Source organism: Stegodyphus dumicola, chromosome 3 (assembly GCF_044657685.1).
Source record: "Stegodyphus dumicola isolate Sdum_Otavi_A_Nest chromosome 3, ASM4465768v1".
NCBI classification, from domain to species: domain Eukaryota; kingdom Metazoa; phylum Arthropoda; class Arachnida; order Araneae; family Eresidae; genus Stegodyphus; species Stegodyphus dumicola.
In genome coordinates, this window is record NC_140770.1 from 260,872,022 (window position 1) to 260,891,520 (window position 19,499).

General features: G+C 33.9%; 1 protein-coding gene across 1 annotated transcript in view; it reads right to left on the minus strand.

The window, feature by feature from the left end:
- The window catches only part of LOC118196675 (uncharacterized), a 99,538-nt gene that overhangs the window by 46,969 nt on the left and 33,070 nt on the right, over positions 1 to 19,499 (minus strand). Inside the window, exons 3-4 of the mRNA XM_085812499.1 lie at positions 5,705 to 5,836; positions 4,731 to 4,882 (exon numbers count right to left, since the gene is read on the minus strand). Of these exons, the coding sequence (XP_085668625.1) occupies positions 4,731 to 4,882; positions 5,705 to 5,836 (284 nt within the window). The remainder of the gene's footprint in view (positions 1 to 4,730; positions 4,883 to 5,704; positions 5,837 to 19,499) is intronic.

Below are 19,499 nucleotides of genomic sequence, written 5' to 3' on the forward strand. Positions count from 1 at the left end.
CCTGATGGCCAGCCAGTTTTGATGTTCTAGGCATCACTCCGTTTGGTCTTACCTTAGGTCGGGGGCCTGCTCAGTGGTGTACCTGTACCTGGTGGTGGCGGCGGTTGCTGGATTGTACATGATCTCCCGCTGAGCAGGCAATATTCTGTTTGGTATACACCTTAGATCAGAATCCTGCTCAGTGGTGATAAATAAATAAATAAATTTAGTACAGATGTGGAAGGAAAAAATAAAATGCAGTTGTGCTGAAAATAAAATCCTCAAAGTAATAATAAATATTGCAGATTTCATTTCTCAAAAATTATAAGGTCGTCTTCTCTCGAATCGAAAGGTATAAAAAATTGAACTTCCATTCACAGGTACAAAGCTAAAACTTTTCAAACAATCTGGAACTCACTTTCGAATGGATGCCAAAGTAACCGCAGACTTCCTAGTTTCTACGGATGTATCGCAAGGCTTAAGGACGGGAAGCAGAATCTAAACGCTTTCTGGTACAATCGGATGAGAATGATTGAAAACCTACCAAAGAGGGTTTCTGAAACTTACAAAGTTGTTTGTAAGGTAGTAGCATAACGTTTTTACAGGGGTAATGGTACTATCTACTTTGCCTGCGCCTGCTACTGAAATAATCTCTACATATAATAAAAGAAAGAGTCTGTGTGTCTTTCGTTCGTGCTGCGCATAAGTTAATAGACGAATTTAGGCTACGAAATTTGGTATATAGGTGCATCTAGACAAGAGCCAGTACACCTCGAGGCGATTTTTTCAAAATTCGAATCAGATTATTTTTTATTTTATTTTTTGATTTTATCGCATCATTTTGATTAGTTTCATTCTTTTAGAAATGTGGTTTTGGCAACAGTTTTTTATTCAGTTGTATACTGGACTACTGATTGTTGAAAATCAACACTGTTGCCACTTGAGAAAATGAGGGCGATAATTCTGTGCAGTTTTTAAATTTAATGTTTCTCTTGGATACTGGACGTTTGTTGAGAGAAAGGCAACCGGAATTTGGTTAATTTATTTATTAGGATAATTAATATTTGTATTAAGGGGTATTGATTATTTCATATAATTTTGTTATATGTAATACTTTTTATTTATATATTTATTTGTTTATTTATTTTTTGATGAAGTTGTTCTGCAGAGTAAAATTCTGCGCAGTTTAGATGTAACGTTTGGTATTCCCTTCAGCGGTGCATTTAAAAGCCAGACAAAGGCTGGCAGCGTAGCTGCTAGTTTTAGAATATTTCAACAAATATCACAAGCTTTGTAGCATATTTTATCATTACACCAAGCATATTTAAAAAGGCTATATAGCTTAGATTCTATTGTCATTTCTAAAGTGACTTGCAAAATTTCAGAAGTTAGTTATATAAAATTCCACACTGGGGTTTTTATTAGGTAGTTTATAAAATTATTATATTAAACTACTTACTAATAAACACGTAAGTTATTTGTAAGTAGTACAGACATTTTATTATACAGATAATGACATCCAAATTTCCCCATAAATATGTAAAATTCAACCAACATTCATCGAACTAGTAGAAATACGAGTACTACTGAGAAACGGAGAGACATACATACACACACACACACACATATATATATATATATATAATTTAAAGTAAAGTTGAAAGAACAAACGATAAAAGACCTATGTGGTAAAAAACGTTGCGCATTGTGCTGAAAAATTAAAGAAATTAAAAGATAAATTCTAGTACGAACACTAAAAAGCTGCTTAAATACTGTGGTTCCGTGAAAATTTTAACATAATCAAAATTAGTTGCAATGAAATTGCAAGGAAGGAAGACTAACCTATCGTAAAAGTGCAACTGTGAACAGTAGAGCTTAGATTAGGTTTGTTATATTAATATAATAAACTATATTCATTATAATAATAAATATCAGGAAATTTGCAAGAAGACATTTTCTAATTAAATACATAAATGTATATAAACAAACAAAAACAAAAAAAAAAAAAAAAAAAAAAGGCACAGTTCCTATACTTTCAGTTTTACTGGGCCTGTTGACGAAATTTAACTTGCATTTTTCATGTCTCGAACGCGTGACTTAGGTGCATGTTAGATTTATATATTGCAACTGCTGTAACATAGGTATTCCGACACAAAATCGGGCTTTTTTCTGAAAGGATATACCGATTCTTTTCCATATGTCGATACTACGACTCAAATTACTGCTAAGATTTGCAAAAATTCACACGAGTAGTTTTTAAAAAATTAGCTTTCAAAATTTTAGCTCTTCCGTGTTAATTGAATCTGGTATATGTTTATTAATATTTCTTTTTACTTCCTTGTACGAAGTAAAAAGGAAGTATTGTAATCGCGAAAAACTTCAGGCAGCATATTTCAACGAAAATATACACTTTGACCGCTTTCGAATGCAATTTAACTATGTTCTTGCGAGATATCTGTACGTAAGGACAGAATAAAAGACATTTTTCCTCCTAAAAAACTGCTTTAAAATGAATTCTGAAGAGAATTTTTCGTGGCGTCTGTACGAACGTATGTACGTACGTATCTCGCATAACTTAAAAACGAGTAGCCTCATAACTTTGAAATTTTGTATATAGGACTGCTATAACATGTAGATGTGCACCTCGTATTTTGGTTTCAATCGGCCGCGCCAAACGTATATAAATATATTTATAAATATATCCACTCTGTTACCCGGCTCCGTGATCTCAGTTTCTTTACTCTTATATGTTTGTAAATTGTACATGTTTTTCTTTAAAAATGATTGAATTATGTTGTTTTTATCTTGCGGTTAAGGGGTTTATGCCTTTAGTAAATATGTATGCAATAGTTTTAGAATTATCAAGAATTTAAAAGTTGTTTAAGTGCCGCTAAGCCTATTTTGATGGCGCCCATTGCTTGTTTACATTTGAAACAGCTGAGTAGTGAATTTGTTGCCAATCTAGAGAAACGCAGCTTCGAAACAACAAAAATAAACGCCTTCATTTATTATTGCGATTTAAATCATGCTTAATACTTTCTAGAATTTTTTTGTGGAAATAAGTGTTTAAGATTTACTTAATTTTTAATAACTTCATTTTTAATAATTAGTAATTTTTAGTAAAGATATTTTGAGATTTTATGTATTTTTGCCTTGTCGCGAAGTGAGACCCGAATTAATTGAATGAGAAATACTCAATCGTCTGTAAAAAACTGTTTCTTTTTTGTTTTGTTTGCTTAATTTCTTTTATACATCGTTCTAGCTTTATTATAGTACTTGAATAGAGCATGTGACAACGATTAGATAATTCTTTAAATGATACAAAGTTTGTGGATTCTGAGTTATAATATGAACGAAATGTAATACTGTTAAGTGAACAGCGCCAGAGTTTCGCTATGGTAAACAAATAGAGTGAATTTTAAAGAATGCACATATTCTATTGTGGTTTATGCGCTGTCGGCGAAGTAGATATAATGAAATCCAATAAGTTTAAACGAAATGCAAGAAAAAATGCGTATAATTTAATATTCCGTACAAGGAAGTCATGTGGTGTACACATCAAATTTTTTATTACGTGATACCTTTTTTTTACAATTCGAAATTTAGATACAATCCGAATAAAAATCGCAGCTATTTTTTTGATTTGTGTATAAAATTTGTGTTTTTTTAGTAATTTTTATAAATTTTCAAAACACTTTTTTAAAAATTTAGTGCTTAAAGCATGTATTTATTGCATAAGCTATCGCATTTTTACCACAATTTTAAAGTAGATGTATGTGTAGACATAGCTGCAAAAAATTAGAGTATTTTATTACAAATTTCCAAAGCCATATGTGAATTTATATATTGGACCTTTTTGAAATTTGACATGTTTGTTATAAGCAATAAAAACGCTAAATGTGATATACGCAATTTGATAAAATTATCTGAATGTATGAACGTTACACCTTTTTTTTTTTTCCGCTCGTGCACAGTGAAAGGGAAAGGAAAATAAGTTACAATAAAATAACAATATCGCCAAGGGAGTTATTTGTGGCGCAGACTGAAAAAAGTGCTCCAAGACAATTTTAGAATTCCTGGTTAAGTTTCTCATCAAATTTTATGAAATTGCTTATTTACGCATAAATGGAAATATAGGGGAAAACTCATTAAGTTATCTCAAAAATGTCTGGTTTTGTGTCACAATATCTCTCTTAGAGAAATTTATTTTCTATTAGATGATGGAATATATTATCTCTTTTGAAAAAATACGGCTATAATTCTATTTAAATGAATGTACTTATTAGCATACTTAAAATGGAATTATTAAAAAGCGAATATGCAGCCAATAAACTAAGTAATTATTGTCATTGATTGGAGAGCCGACATAAGTCAGACCTGTGATATATATAAATCTAATATACATCCTAATTCGATATGTCGGGACATTAAAAACACAAGTTAAATTTCATCAATCTGCCCAGTAAATTGGGAAATAAAGAACTGTGCAACTTTTTTTTGGGGGGGGAGAGGCAATGTATGCAGTTTAACTTAAAATACAAGAACAGGAAAGAAATATGTACATAACAAAGTAATTTTATAATTATGAATATTTACAATGAAATAAGATAAGCAAAAATTAATCAATCAATAAATAAAGGCTGCATTAACTCAAAAGTACAAAAAAAGAAAATACATTATTTCCAAACTAATGAAATGTTGCAACCACAAAATAAAGGAAAACATTTTTGTAAATTTACAGCAATACATACCCGCTGCCGTTGCCACCTCTCCTTCTGGATGAGCGAATTTTTGCTGAGCGACTGGAGAAATACCAATTGGGAAATCGACATCTAATCCAAGCACGGTTGTGGTCACTTCATTCCTCGATACATCACGCAATATTTTAGGTAAAATCTTTACCCTTTAAGGAGAATTAAAAGAGTAATAAATAACATCTTCCTAAAATATAATTCTGGTTGAATTCCCACTGTAAATTTAACCAAAAACATTATAATCTTTCATAAGTTAATAATTATACACTTTCATAATTCACACTTTTCATTATTATACGCTTTCATAAGTTAATAATTATACACTTTCGCATCATTCATACATTTTCACTTATTTTCATAAGTCGAAATTTTAAATAAGCGATTCGAGGTGTAGGGAGGGACACCACGACCTATGAGAGGCAACCTTTTCGTAAGTAGTGAAAAGAATTTTTTCGTTATATATTATGATTTATAGTGATAAAATCATGGACTTAAAAGGTATTTTCTCCCTGATTTCCGTACGCGTAATTGGAAGCACACTTGACGCTCATTCGAGAGGTTCAGGGTTCAAAACCCTGCGGAGGCATTACATATTTTTAACGTCTCCTGCATCAGCGAAAGACCGAAATGATTCTGGCGCCCGAACTAAAAAAAGGTGGTAGACGATAATTCGTCATCACCAGGATTTGCGATTGGGGATATATAAAGGAGTATATAAGATATTTTCTTCCCCTTTTCGGATGATTTCGTAATATAATTGGAAACATACTCAACGTGTATTCGAGAGGTACAGGGTTCGAGCCCCGCAAAGGGCATTACATATTTTTCACGTCTCCTGCTTTAAAATAACCTAATGACTCTACAGAGTTAATGCAGGTAAGGTTATGGATAACAGTGGAAATAACTGATTAAATCTATATACAGTGAAATAACTGAATAGTGTGCTACAAAACATACGATCAAACTCTTACCTTCTGTAGGCTTTTATATTTTCCTGATACGTAATTCTCCTTCCTGCAGCGCCAAGGAAGTAATTCCTGAATGGAATCTCCAAATATGCCGGCGCACATCTATCAAAATCATCTACAGTGAGTCGTCTGAGTCTGAAACAGAAATATTATTTAGCTGTTATAGGTAATGTTTAAAATGAAAAGAAAAATTCTGACAGCTTTCAAATTTTATATTATGTCCGAAGGGGCGTTTTTTTTTATTTTTTTCCACATACACAAACGTTTCGAGAGCATTCGGGCTAAAGTTCCTCGGGTTAAAAGTATTTAAAAGCAGAAGAATTCCCGATATACAGTCTCGCGCCCTGAAGATAAAAATATTTTCTTTCGTATAATGTGTTGCCACTGCTCGCTTTGAAATCGTTCAGATACTTAATCAAAAATTCGTTAAAGTTTAAAAAATATGAAATATATTATAAAACAAATTCGGAATTCAAGATTCGATCTTTCAGGTGCCCATATTAAGATGGAGGTCTACGTTTTTCAAAATTTGATGGTTCTAGATATCGTTGTGTTTTCACTATGTGAGAAACAAACATACATTCCTGTAGGTTTTCATTATTTAATTTCTTTAAATATAACACAGGGCGCTAATATTTGGTGTCAACAATTTGAAATGTGATACAGCCGTTTATAGTGATTCGACGCAAAATGCCGTTTCGAGACTGAGAGCCCTTCTGAGTTAATGCCCCTTTGGACGTTAAAATTAAAATTTCTTTCCAATTTAAAATTATTTAAGTTATAACGTTGCGCGCCTGCAACTTGCACGCAACCAAGAGGTGACTGTGAAAACTTGTATAAAAGATAGAGCCTTGTGAAGGGTTTAAGTCCCTTTTTATTCAACGTAATAAATTACAATTGCGTCCTCTTGACGCTTACAGACTGTGCCAACTTGGCAGTCAAATAAAAATAATAACCTGAAAAGAAAGTAAAGACAAGATTCTAACTACGAGGCTCTCTAAAATAACTAACTCACCGCGTTTTACAATACCGCTGCTAATTCAGCAGACTTGAAGCTCACTGGAACGATTACCACTACTTCCCGCCAAGCACATAGGCCGCAACGCGGGGTTCTTCAATTCTCGCTAACTACCTCCGCGATCGCTATGTAAGAATATCTCACCGAACTCGTTTCCTTCTATTTAAATCAGAATACTTCCGCTGATAATTTGAATGCTTGCGCGTTCTACTCAAAATTTACATATTCTGGCATTGGCAGTTCCAGGGGAAAGTAAGGCTTGACAGGAAAGATAGTTTAAACTTAAAATAAATGTTAGTTAAAATAAATATAAACCCTACATTTGCCGCTGCCAGAATTTGGAAAACTTGGAAGCAGGTCCTACAAACGACCTGTTGTAAGTTTATCTAATTCTGAACTAACTGGCGAGAACCTCGTTTACACAAAAAAAAAAAAAAAAAAAAAAAAAAAAATCTTATGTAACAATTATACTAAAATTCTGTTGCTCGTTACAAAGCTTTCTTCTTACAGCAACTTTTCCTGGACTTCATCAATCAATCTTGGTCTTTCCTTCCAGCATCTGGAAGGAATAAGTATCAGTATCTTTCTACATACATTATAATTTACACTTTCTTGACACAATAAATTTTTGTTTTTAAACGATTCGTTTTTCTTAGTTATTGCTTACTTCACATTCATTCAATTTTTCAAGCATTAATTTAACTTTACCCTGGCTCTCCACCGTGTGTGGTGTCAAACGGGAATATTCGTGTTTTAGTCTTACAACACTTCCCCTAACCACCATGATTTGTTAGAATTCAACGACCAAATAGACACACCTTACTCGACATTCTACAACTCAATGAGCTACTTTAGTAGTCTTAAAAATTCAAATGTAGGTGGAGAACCCTACAAAACACATTCATTCTAACTTCCCCCTCATTCATCTTTAAATATGCAGGCTTTCGCTCTAAAGCATGACTTTATCTACAATTTACTACTTAAATTTTGACTTCATTGCTTTTAAGCATTCACTTTTAGCATCTACAATTTTATGCTTCTAGACTAAATTCTACTTTTACATAACCTTCAAGGATTTACGTACATTTACAAAATTTTAATACATATGCTTTTTACAATTTACCATAAAATGAATAAGAGAAAATAAATTTTTACTTTACTCATTCTTCGCCAAGCTGGCGGCACTGAAACTAAAATTCTTATTAGTACAAGAATACGAAGTTATTTTTATCTTCGGCCAAATTTTGGCTTTAACATAACAGAATTAGTCTTTCGACCAACAGAAAATGCTTGTTTTTAGCTTTTACACTTAAAGAAAATAATACTTTTGCCTTAGCTAAATAAAGTAAAACAAAACTAAGTCTCAACCGAGACATATTGACTTTCGTCAAAAGATAGAACTTCGTACTTATGCATAACATTTCGGAACAAAAGAGAAAAAAAAATTATAGAAGGTTTTAACTTATCTTTGAGTTTTCGATGCTTGAAACTCCGTCATCCGTTTTTGGCAAAATTGATCCCAAGTTAGAGGTTTCATGGATGTCAATCTTCTCCTTATTGATCTCCGAGTGTCGTCCACGTTGCTTTTTCTTTTGCGTCCTCTACATGCTGGCCTCTTGACGGAGTAATCGTCTGGTTGTTGGCCTTTCCGTTTCTGCCTGGGACGGCTGGTCTTGACGTCCTCCGGTGTGGAGTCCTTCTTGAATTTCTTCTGTTCCTCGTATTTTTGTGCCTCCTGCTGGCGTTTCAGTTTCCGGAACGGCGGCCTTGCTGGCACCTGACTCTATGGCCGTGTGCGCGTTCTCCTTGATGTGTAATTTCTCCTGCTATCCTTTGTAGGTGGTGTTTTTCTCTTTACCACGGTTTCTTTACCCGGTTTATCTGTATTTTTGTTTTTCTTAAACGCCGGAGTTTGAAAATCATTTTTCCTTTCTGATACCGACGTCCGGGTTGTAGAAGTGCTAGGTCTCTCTTCAGTTCTCTGTTTCTTGGGTGGTGGAATAGTTGTTGTAGTCTCTGATTCTTCTACTTCGTTTAGACTTGAGTCCTGCAAGAAACTTTTAAGGATTTCAAAATCATTTGGATTATAGTATTTTTTCACCTGGTCGGGACTTGCTTTACAGATTTCCCCCTCTGTCGTTCTTAAGATATAATACTACCCCTTTGATTTCCTGAATTACATAGGGGCCTTCAAACCTTGGAGCTAGCTTTGCCATAAAATTGTCTGGGGCACTTGATAAAGAAAATTTCCGCTTCAATACTTTATCCCCAACTTTAAAATCTGCTTCGCGGCGTTTTCTATCATAATAAAGTTTCTGCCTATTTCTTGCCGTATCCGAGGTTTTAAGCGCCTGATCAATCAACTTTTGCACATCTTGTTGTTTAAACTCCTGCTCTCTTTGTTGCACAAAGAATAATTTATCTAAAGGCGTAATTAACTTTCTGCCTAAAAATAATTCTGCTGGAGTTTTTCCCGTAGTATCATGATGTGCCGTTCTTAAAGCATAAGCTAATTCATTTATGTAGCCATCCCAGCGCTTGTGATGTGTGCTAACGTAACTGCGAATTATTTTTACAATGTTTTTATTAACTCTTTCTGCTATGTTAGCCTGTGGTCTATACGGAACCATTTTGATATGGCGTATGCCAAGTCCATTGCATATGTTTTCAAATATTTGACTAATGAATTGTTTTCCGTTATCGCTAATGATTTTTATCGGTGCACCGTATTTTAAAATGTATCTGTGTAAGAATGCATCTGCGACTGTTTTGGCTGACGCGCGTTTAAGTGGAACAATTTCTATCCATTTTGAAAAATGATCTACTATTACTAAAAGAAAACGATTTTTATTTAACTCGCTCTGGGGGAAGGGACCAAGGACATCTATGCCTAAAATTTCATTCGGAAATGTAGCGCGAATGCTATTTAAATACCCGGCCGGGCTGTAATTAATATCATTTATTAACTGACATTGATTGCAGGACCTGACATACGCCGTTACTATTTTGTATAATTGCGGGAAATATACCGCCTCGCGTACCCTTTTTATAGTCTTTCTGACCCCGAGGTGGCCCGCTGTTTTTTCTTCGTGCAACTCCTTCAAAATGCTTAATCGAAGCGAGGCTGGGATGACTGGCTTATACTCAAGATTTTCGTTTGTTGTTTTCGTATAGAATAATAAATTATCTATTATTTCATAGTTTTTTGCTCTATTTCTTATCGCATCGATATCTGTATGCTCAAAGCTTTCGGGGTCTTTCAAATAAGCATAGATATTTCCAAATTCAGGATCAGCTTTCAGTTCAGTAATAACCGTATCTCTAGAATCTAAAATTTTTGAAGTCAACACAGCGCATTTAAGTTCATTTCCTTCGTCGTCCAGTTTTATACGAGAAAGTGCGTCAGCTACATTGTTTTCCTTACCCGGTTTATATTTTATTGTGATATTATATTCTTGGAGTTTTAAAGCCCATCTTATTAACCTGGGCGTTAGGTTTTTTCCCGAGTACAGTCTACCAACAGCCGCATGATCCGAAAAGACTGTTACTGGCGATTTGCCGAAATAAACTCGAAATTTGTGTACAGCCATTAATACGGCTAATGTTTCTCTTTCTGTAGCTGTATAATTCCTTTGTGTCTGATTCAATGTTTTACTAAAAAATGCCAGCGGATGGTTATTTTGCATAAGAACCGCACCCACCGCATAGTCTGACGCATCTGCTGCAATTTCCAGGTTTTCGTCCCCCTCAGGGAATTTTAAAACAGGGGCATTAATAAGCGCTTCTTTTAATCTTTCAAAAGCTGTGTTAGCTTCCGCTGTCCACGTAAATTTACTCTTTTTTCTTTTGATTACTAAGAGTGGTTCAACAATATTAGCGAAATCTTTTATGAAAGATCGATAGTAAGAACATAATCCAAGGAAAGACGAAAGTTTCTTGGCGGTGTTGGGCGGTGGGAAATTCTTAATAACTTTTATTTTTGAATCTTGCGTTTCTATACCCTTTTGCGAAATTTTATAACCGAGATATTTAAGTTCTTTAGTTGCGAACTTGCATTTTGAGGCGTTAATTGTAAGACCGGCCTCATTTAATAATTTAAAAACTTGTTCGAGGTCATTAAGGTGTTGTTCCATCGTACTACTCGTTATAATTATATCATCTAGATAAATTAAAGTTGATTTTCCTAGGACAGGCTTTAAAAGAATGTCCATAGCTCTCTGGAATGTTGATGGGGCCCCACACAACCCAAAGGGCATGTGTAAAAATGCATAAGTGCCCGATTTTGTTATAAACGCGGTTTTGTGTATATCTTCGGGTCTCATATCTATTTGATAGTAGCCAGACGTTAAGTCCAAAGTAGACATATATCTTGTTGATTTGATCTGTCTAATGATCTCGTCTATAACCGGCAAAGGGTAAACTGGAAATTTAGTAATGCTATTTAGTTTTCTGTAATCAATAGCAAACCTCTAAGCCCTTTTATCCGAAGGAGGAAACTCGTTCTTTTTCCTACATAGTACGACTGGACACGCGTACTCACTATTTATGGGCGTTATTATTTTATTCTTTAACATCTCCTGAATATGTTCTTCGATGATTAGGTCTTTTTGTTTATCATAACGATACGGTTTAGTCCTACAAGGTTTTTCGGCATTTAATTGAATGTTATGAGTCACGATTTGGCAGTTTCCTGGTTTTTCTGAAAACAAATGAGAAAAATTACTCACCACTTGCTGTTTTGCTTTACTGTCCTGGTCATTCAGATGGCTAAGGTCCACTTCAGGTGTCTCCACAGGTTCCACCACACTCTGATCCATCTCCAACACCACGGAACTATCTTGAAAATTTAATTTGGCCCTCGCGGCCCTTAAAAAGTCCATACCTAAAATAAGAGAGTGTTGTAGGTCTTTCACCACAAAAATTAATACTTTGAGATTTTCCTCTTTTACTGTAAGTTTAATGATAATTTCCCGATGCAGTGACATGTTTTTCCTTGCGCTGCTATAATTTCCGTATTTCTGGTTTTAAAGAGTCGTATCCTATAAAAATTCTTTTTGAAGAACTTTTCACTCATAAAATTTCCTTCTGCTCCTGTATCTATGAGGGCTTCTACTGGTACATCGCCAACCAGAACTTGTATAATTGGTAGCTGTGAGTTTTTTACGATGACCGTGTTTAAATGTCTATTTGAGGGTTTTTTTTAAAACTTCCGGGGTCTGGACCCTCCCTTTCACAGGCCCCTCTAGTCGTTTAAAGCTTTCCTTTCAATCTGTGTCTTCTGGGTACGCGGATGTTTATTTTCAAATTTTCTGTTTGGGCCTTGACCTTCGAGTTTCGATGTGTTAGCTTGATAGTTCTTTCCCCCATATGAGCGATTTCCATTTCTGGTTTCCTCCTTCCTTCGGGTATGTTGAGAATATGTTTCCCCTCTCGCTGTTTCCGCTATTCTGCGATTTTGAAACTTCACCGCCAATTCGAAACGTTCCTGCAATGTGCTTGGGTTTCTAATTTCAAAGTAGTCTTGGAAAGCGGGTAACAATCTTGGTAATATTACTTCAATTACCTCCGCATCGGGCTTTTTCTCATACAGCATATCCGTTAGCTTGATTTTTCGTAAAATAAAGTCCGTCAATTCTGCTGTATCCCGTTGATAGAAACTATATAGTTCGGCTTCCAGCCGTGCGCGATCTTTCACTATGGGGAAGGCCTTTACTAACGATTTTTTGAAATTTTCAAATGTATACGTCGGGCTTCCAAATTCACCTAGAAGAAATTTTCCTATGTTTTTCCACCATAGCGCGGCCTGTCCTCTTAGTGCTGATGTGGCGATGGCAACTTTTTGTCTTTCAGGCACAGGGTAGAGCTGAAAGTGGTTTTCTAGACCTTCGAGAAATACCGCCACCGAATTTTTTCCGTCGAAATAGACGTTTGGCTTGATTGATGCTCTCAAAGTCTGGACCAGGTATCCAAATCCTTCTAACTGAGTTATCATTTCTTGGTGTTGTCCAGCGGCTTCCATCCAGTTTTCGGCCATTTCAGTTCGATAAGTGTTCGGGCGCCAATATAACGTTGCGCGCCTCCAACTTGCACGCAACCAAGAGGTGACTGTGAAAACTTGTATAAAAGATAGAGCCTTGTGAAGGGTTTAAGTCCCTTTTTATTCAACGTAATAAATTACAATTGCGTCCTCTTGACGCTTACAGACTGTGCCAACTTGGCAGTCAAATAAAAATAATAACCTGAAAAGAAAGTAAAGACAAGATTCTAACTACGAGGCTCTGTAAAATAACTAACTCACCGCGTTTTACAATACCGCTGCTAATTCAGCAGACCTGAAGCTCACTGGAACGATTACCACTACTTCCCGCCAAGCACATAGGCCGCAACGCGGGGTTCTTCAATTCTCGCTAACTACCTCCGCGCTCGCTATGTAAGAATATCTCACCGAACTCGTTTCCTTCTATTTAAATCAGAATACTTCCGCTGATAATTTGAATGCTTGCGCGTTCTACTCAAAATTTACATATTCTGGCATTGGCAGTTCCAGGGGAAAGTAAGGCTTGACAGGAAAGATAGTTTAAACTTAAAATAAATGTTAGTTAAAATAAATATAAACCCTACAAAGTCTTAATTTAGGCAAAAATTACTGAAGTCTTAATTTAGGCAAAAATTACTGAAGTCTTAATTTAGGCAATAAATTTATTTATGAGTTAATTTTCTACACATATTTATATATATTTCCATCAGTTAAAATTCTTGTCAACTATTTTTACGAGTCTTCCTAAATTAATCATCTAAAGAATAAACGAAGCTCCAAAGAATGTGCGGCCAAGCAACGACCGAGCGGTAACGTCGCTGAACACTGGGAGTTCCGATTTGGGTTCGATTCCAGGCGAATGGGTTGGTTACATGCCAATTTTCATAATGTGTAATGTATATACGAGCCAGTTCCTTTAGAAAGTCCTCCAAGAAGGTGTTCCTCCTCTTGGGAATATAGCCCTAGTGTACTTTATCATAATCAACTAAACAAACAAACAAAATCAAGGTAGCTGCTCCTATTGGAATTTGAGTTCAGCATCAAGTTATTGTAGACTAGCAGATTCGCTGCCAGTCTTCGTCTGGCTTTTAAATGTACCGGGAAAATGGCTGAAGGGAACACCAAACGTTAAATTTAAAAACTGCGTAGAATTTTACTCTGCTGAACAACTTCATAAAAAAAAGTTATTACGTATACCAAAATTACAATGAAATAAGAAATATCCCTTAATACAAATATTAATTATCCTAATAAATAAATTAACCAACTTCCCTTTGCAAAATCTTAAGAACTCAAATGGTATAAAGGGGGTTAAGAATTTTGTTTCCTAAAACAATCACTCAAAAGTTTTCAATATCTTAAAAACAGCGAAATAAGCAAAAAAATAACATGAAAGCAACTCAAAAAACATAAAATTCCGCGCAGAATTTTACTCTGCAGAACAACTTCGGAAAAATCAATAAAAATGCATTATATATATATATATATATATATATATATATATATATATATATATATATAAATGACAATGAAATATGCCAATCTCTTGAAAATAGTGACCTAAGAAATACGATGAAACATTGTTGCCAAACCCATCTTTCTAAAAGAATGAAACCATTCAAAATGATGTGATTTTATCAAAAATCTATCAACAACAATAAGACAGGAAAATTATTGCCAAAATCAAATTTTTAAAAATGTGAGATGTGAGAAGTGTACTCGGAAGCTTCATTTAAATTTTTTTTTAAAAATACAAAATATTATCATTTTTCCAAAATTCTTTTTGTAAAAGCAGTCGCAAGGAAAAGTCTTTTTGTAAAAGCGGTTTAACGTGTCCAAAAATCAAAGAAAAATAAACTGTACATTTTTAAAAATAAACTTTTTTAGAAAAAATCCCGTTGAAAAGGTGTTAAGCTCCCTTTGTTAAATAAATTCGTATTTAATCGATTTATTGAAACGCGAAATTTATTTTAAGTTCATAAAATAGCTAAGTGCCTACGTTTCATGGCGATGTGAAAATGGAGTGTGTAGAGTAGAATCTTGCTTTCCTATAGCCCATTATGTCTCAAAATGACGCGATTTCGTCACAAAACATAAAATAAAAAAAATTCGAATTCGAATTTCGAAAAAATCGCTTCGAGGTGCACTGGCTCTTGTTTAGATGCACCTATGTACCAAATTTCGTAGCCATGGGTCTATTAGCTTACGCGCAAGCACGAACGAAAGACACACACACAGAGAGACAGACTCTTTCTTTTATTATATGTAGAGATTAGCTATTAAGTCAACAAAAGGTAAGTTCTTAGAGTTGAAAGTTTTTGTTCCAGTGCTGATAATTTTCTATTGAACATGGCTTATCTGCCAACTTAGCTGTAAAATTTCTAAGTTTACACGCTTTTTTCCGTTTTATTCACCACCTGTTAGCTTTTACCTCACCTTGAGGTACCAGATTTTTTTAAATCTAGAGATTTACCTATATGTAGCCATGCTCATGTGTACAGATAAGTACACTGCGCAAAAAAGAGGGGGGGGGGTGAGACAAATCTAAATCTCTCGTTCTACTGCGCTGATTGACGAAATTCAAATTGCCTTTTTCATGTCTCGAAGGAGCAACTTCGGACATATATTAGATTTATATACAACATTGTTCTAAGATAGGTATTTTGACACAAAATCGGACATTTTCTGAAATGACATGCCAATTGTTTTCCATATTTCGATTCTACTAATCAAGTTATATCTAAATATTTAATTGTGTAAAATTTGTGCGAAGTTTACGGAGAGATTTAAAAATTGCAATTTTTTCAGGTTGGGCAAACAATAATTCACTTGGCGAATTTCGTAATTTATAGCAACATATTTTCCTTTTTTCCTTTCCTTTTTTCGCTGTAAATGAGCGGGAAAAAAAGTGATCTTTCATTATTTCAAATAAATTTAACAATGTGGGTAAACCACATTTGGCTTGTAAGAAATATGACAATTTCTAAACGCGTCAATATATAAATTTACATATATCCTAGGAAATTTTGAATAAAAAACTTTACTTTTTTGCAGGTATGCTTACAAATACATCTACTTTAAGATAGTGGTAAAACATTTATAGGTTATAATTCCTATTTTTTTCGTAAAATTTATCAAAATTATTTTAAAGTACAAATTTAAAAAATAAATCATAAAATATGGGCAAATTATATTTTGAAAAACCTAAATTTCGAATTCTGAGAAGAAGGAATCAAGTAAATTTAATAAAAAAGAGATATTAATAAATATGTATCAAATCCAATGAACACTGAGGAGCTGAAACTTTGAGAACTTTTTTTTTAAAAACTCCTTATGCGATTTTTACAAAACTTAGCAGTTTGACATAATTTGAGTCGTAGAATCCAATTATTGAAAAACTGTGGTGTGTTATTTCAGAAAAAGTACAATTTTGTGTCAAAATACATATGCCAGAACAATGCGATATATACAAATCGAATGTATATCTTGAGTCACGCTTTCGAGACATGAAAAACGCAAGCTGAATTTCGTCAATCGGCGCAGTAGAACGGGAAATATAGAACTGTCCAATCCCCCCCCCCCCCACACACAGTGTACAAGCAAATTTGTAAATAAATTGACGATTGCCTATGAATGAAAACAGAAGTTAAAATAACTGCTACTACATTATCTGTGCTGATAAATTGCATTGATGCACCATATTAAACCTTAAAACAGCCCTTTTGGACGACTGTTAAAATCTGAACCCTTTCAAAAATTTTTTGTTAAATTAAAGTAAATTTTTTCATTTACTTTTATTAACATCAAAGAAATATTAGCCTGATTATTTTATATTACGCTTTTATGTTCACGGTTTTGTCTAAATATAAGCTCCAGCTCTTCTTTTTTCTTTAGCCTCTTCAGAAAAATTACTTCGAATTTCCGTCGCAGCTCACGATTTCCTATTACTGCGAAAGGGAATTATCACCTGGACAAACCTTTAGAGACGTGGCTAGGCGTAAGCCGCTATTTCCCTTTCCCTCCTAGATAGTTCTTCCTCTGTAGCTGGCAATAAGGTTATTTGTTAGTATCCTAGAGGCATTTGAGTAGGTAAGCTTATCTTTACTTCTTTGCATCCGAGCACCCTAATTCTTATATCAATCTCATTACAAAATTTACTTAGCCAACCAGATTGCAAATCCTTTTCAGACGATCTACATCTTACTGGAAACGCAGAAAATATCACATTATCTAAAAGAAAGCAAAGTCATAATAAATAAATAAAAAAGTAGGAAAGCTTTTAGATTTTATATTATGCCAAATAAAAAGTCTGAAAGCTTTTATATTACGCCCAAAGGGGCGCTCTTTTAAAGCATTTTGTGTGTTACCTTTATTTATTAAATATCATGTTTTTTGCTTTTAAACATAAAATTCAACTCAACAGAAATATGGCAAAATAATTTTAAAATGAGAATATCTTCAGAATTTCCGACACACAGTCTCGCACGGGTTAGATATAAATGCTTTTTTTTTTTCGAAAAGTATTGCCATTGCTTCCTTTAAAGTTGTTGAGTTTGCTAATCAAAAACTCGTTAAATGTTGCAGAATGTGAAATCGATAATACAACAAATTCCAAATTAGGGCTTCCAGATGCCCATTTTCTTAAAGAGACGTACGTTATTTAAAATTTGATGGGTCTAGATATCGTTGTTTTATCACAATGCGAGAAACATATATACATTTATGCAGATTCTTTATTATTTGATCTTTTTAAATATAGCACAAGGCGATAATATTTGGTAACAACCATTTGAAAAGTGACATTTAAAGTTCTCAAAGCAAAATGCCAAAAAGAAATTAATGGCCCTTCTGGAGTAACGGCCTTTGGGCTAATAAGAATGAATATATATAAAAAGTAACCGTGTTTTTCCCCAATAGGAGATGCTAATTTCAAATTATTGAAATGTATATGCGTATTTAAAACAAATGGCTTTTAAATTGATTTAGTAGACTAAGAAAAACAGGTTGTAGAGACATTAGGTATTTTTTTTTTGGGGGGGGGGAAGCAGGAAAGATGAAAAATGAGCAATTGCCTTCCCCGGGAATAGAACCACGGACCTCTGGAACACCAGCAAGCAGAACTACTACACCACGAAGGCACGAGAAATCCCTTATAAGACGAACAAGAAACTGTGGAAACTCCGCTATTTTTAAATCTCTAAATCTTTGTTTTCAGCTGCTATTCAGTTTCTACAACTACATATAAATACAGCCAGATTTAAAATTAATCCATGTTTAGTAAAGCCCCAACTTGGATATTCTAATCTAAATTAACAACACACAAGGAAAAGTTTGCAATCTCAAAATACAAGAGAAAGTTTTGTTTTAGTATGGTGAAACAAAACAGAGAAACAAACTAGATGCTTCGATACAGATATGTACCGTCTATTTATATCAATGTACCGTCTATTTATAAGATACCATTTCCTTTTTCATTTGTTAAAATGCAAAAAACGTTACATATAAATTAAATTATGAAAAAAAATCGACATGTCTTAATATTACAAGTGCAAGAATGTAAAAAGCAAACCTGAACCATTTTTAAAATATGAACTGTAATCAAAATTAAATTTGATACTATTCCGTTTTGAGGACCGTAAAAAATCACTATTGTTGATGTCAGTGCTGCCAAAAATAACTCCGGCAACCCTAACGCAAGAAAAGAAGTATAATACCCGTAGTAAACAACTATCTAAGATTACTGTTTTAGTTTAGATGAAAGGTTAATTTCATGTAATACTTTTTTATTATTATAATTTATATAAAAAAGGTTAAACATAAATGAATGGAAGCATAAGAGTAAATAACTATTTCAAATCATTATTATAATTTATATAAAGAAGCTAAACATAACTGAGTGGATTCCTGCATCGCTATTTCGCTACCGAGTTATAGCTAAAGCATAATTTCATCTCCTTGGTTGTTCAAATATAATTTTCTATAATGAATGATGCGTTTTCTTTGAAAAACTTCTATTGCAGACTTTTCGTCATGGACAATTCCCAAACAGTTAAATTCACAGGATATCAAAAAAGGATTTAAAATAAAAAAAAGGATTAAAAAATGTAACAAGTATTTCAATGGCGTCTCAATAAATATAGAACTATCTAAACTTATCCAATTTTAAATCAGCGCGTACGCTAGATTTGGCGGGCTGTTAAATGGGCGCGTTTGTTAGATGTGTCGCTTTTGCGCATACAATTTTGCTGCAATTTTTTTGCGGTCCTCAAAACGGAATAGTACCTTAAATTTTATTCAAAATAATAACATTTAGCATCAAATTAAGACGTACAATATGATAAACTGTAAACTAAAACTACATTAAACAATGTAAAACATTGTACAGATAATGCTGCTATTCTACCAGAGAGAGGCACAGAAGTGACACGAATTTTGCACTTAGGTAATTTTAGTAAAATTATAATTGAAATTGTTATATTTTCCTGTGTAATGTAACGCGAGACAAATTTTAAGAGAAAGCTACCGGAAAAATAAGAGTACAGGAACAAGTGCATTTAACATTCAGTAAATAGGTATATCAGTAATTTGGTGAGAATTCGCCAATGGCGACATTTTGGTCCAATCGCGGTATCACTGTAATAAGTATTGTAACTGAATAAATAGAATTGACCATTACGTTAGCTCTAACCGTAATTCCATCCTCGTATTGCTTTCCAGTGATTTCCGAGAGGCAGAAAGTACTA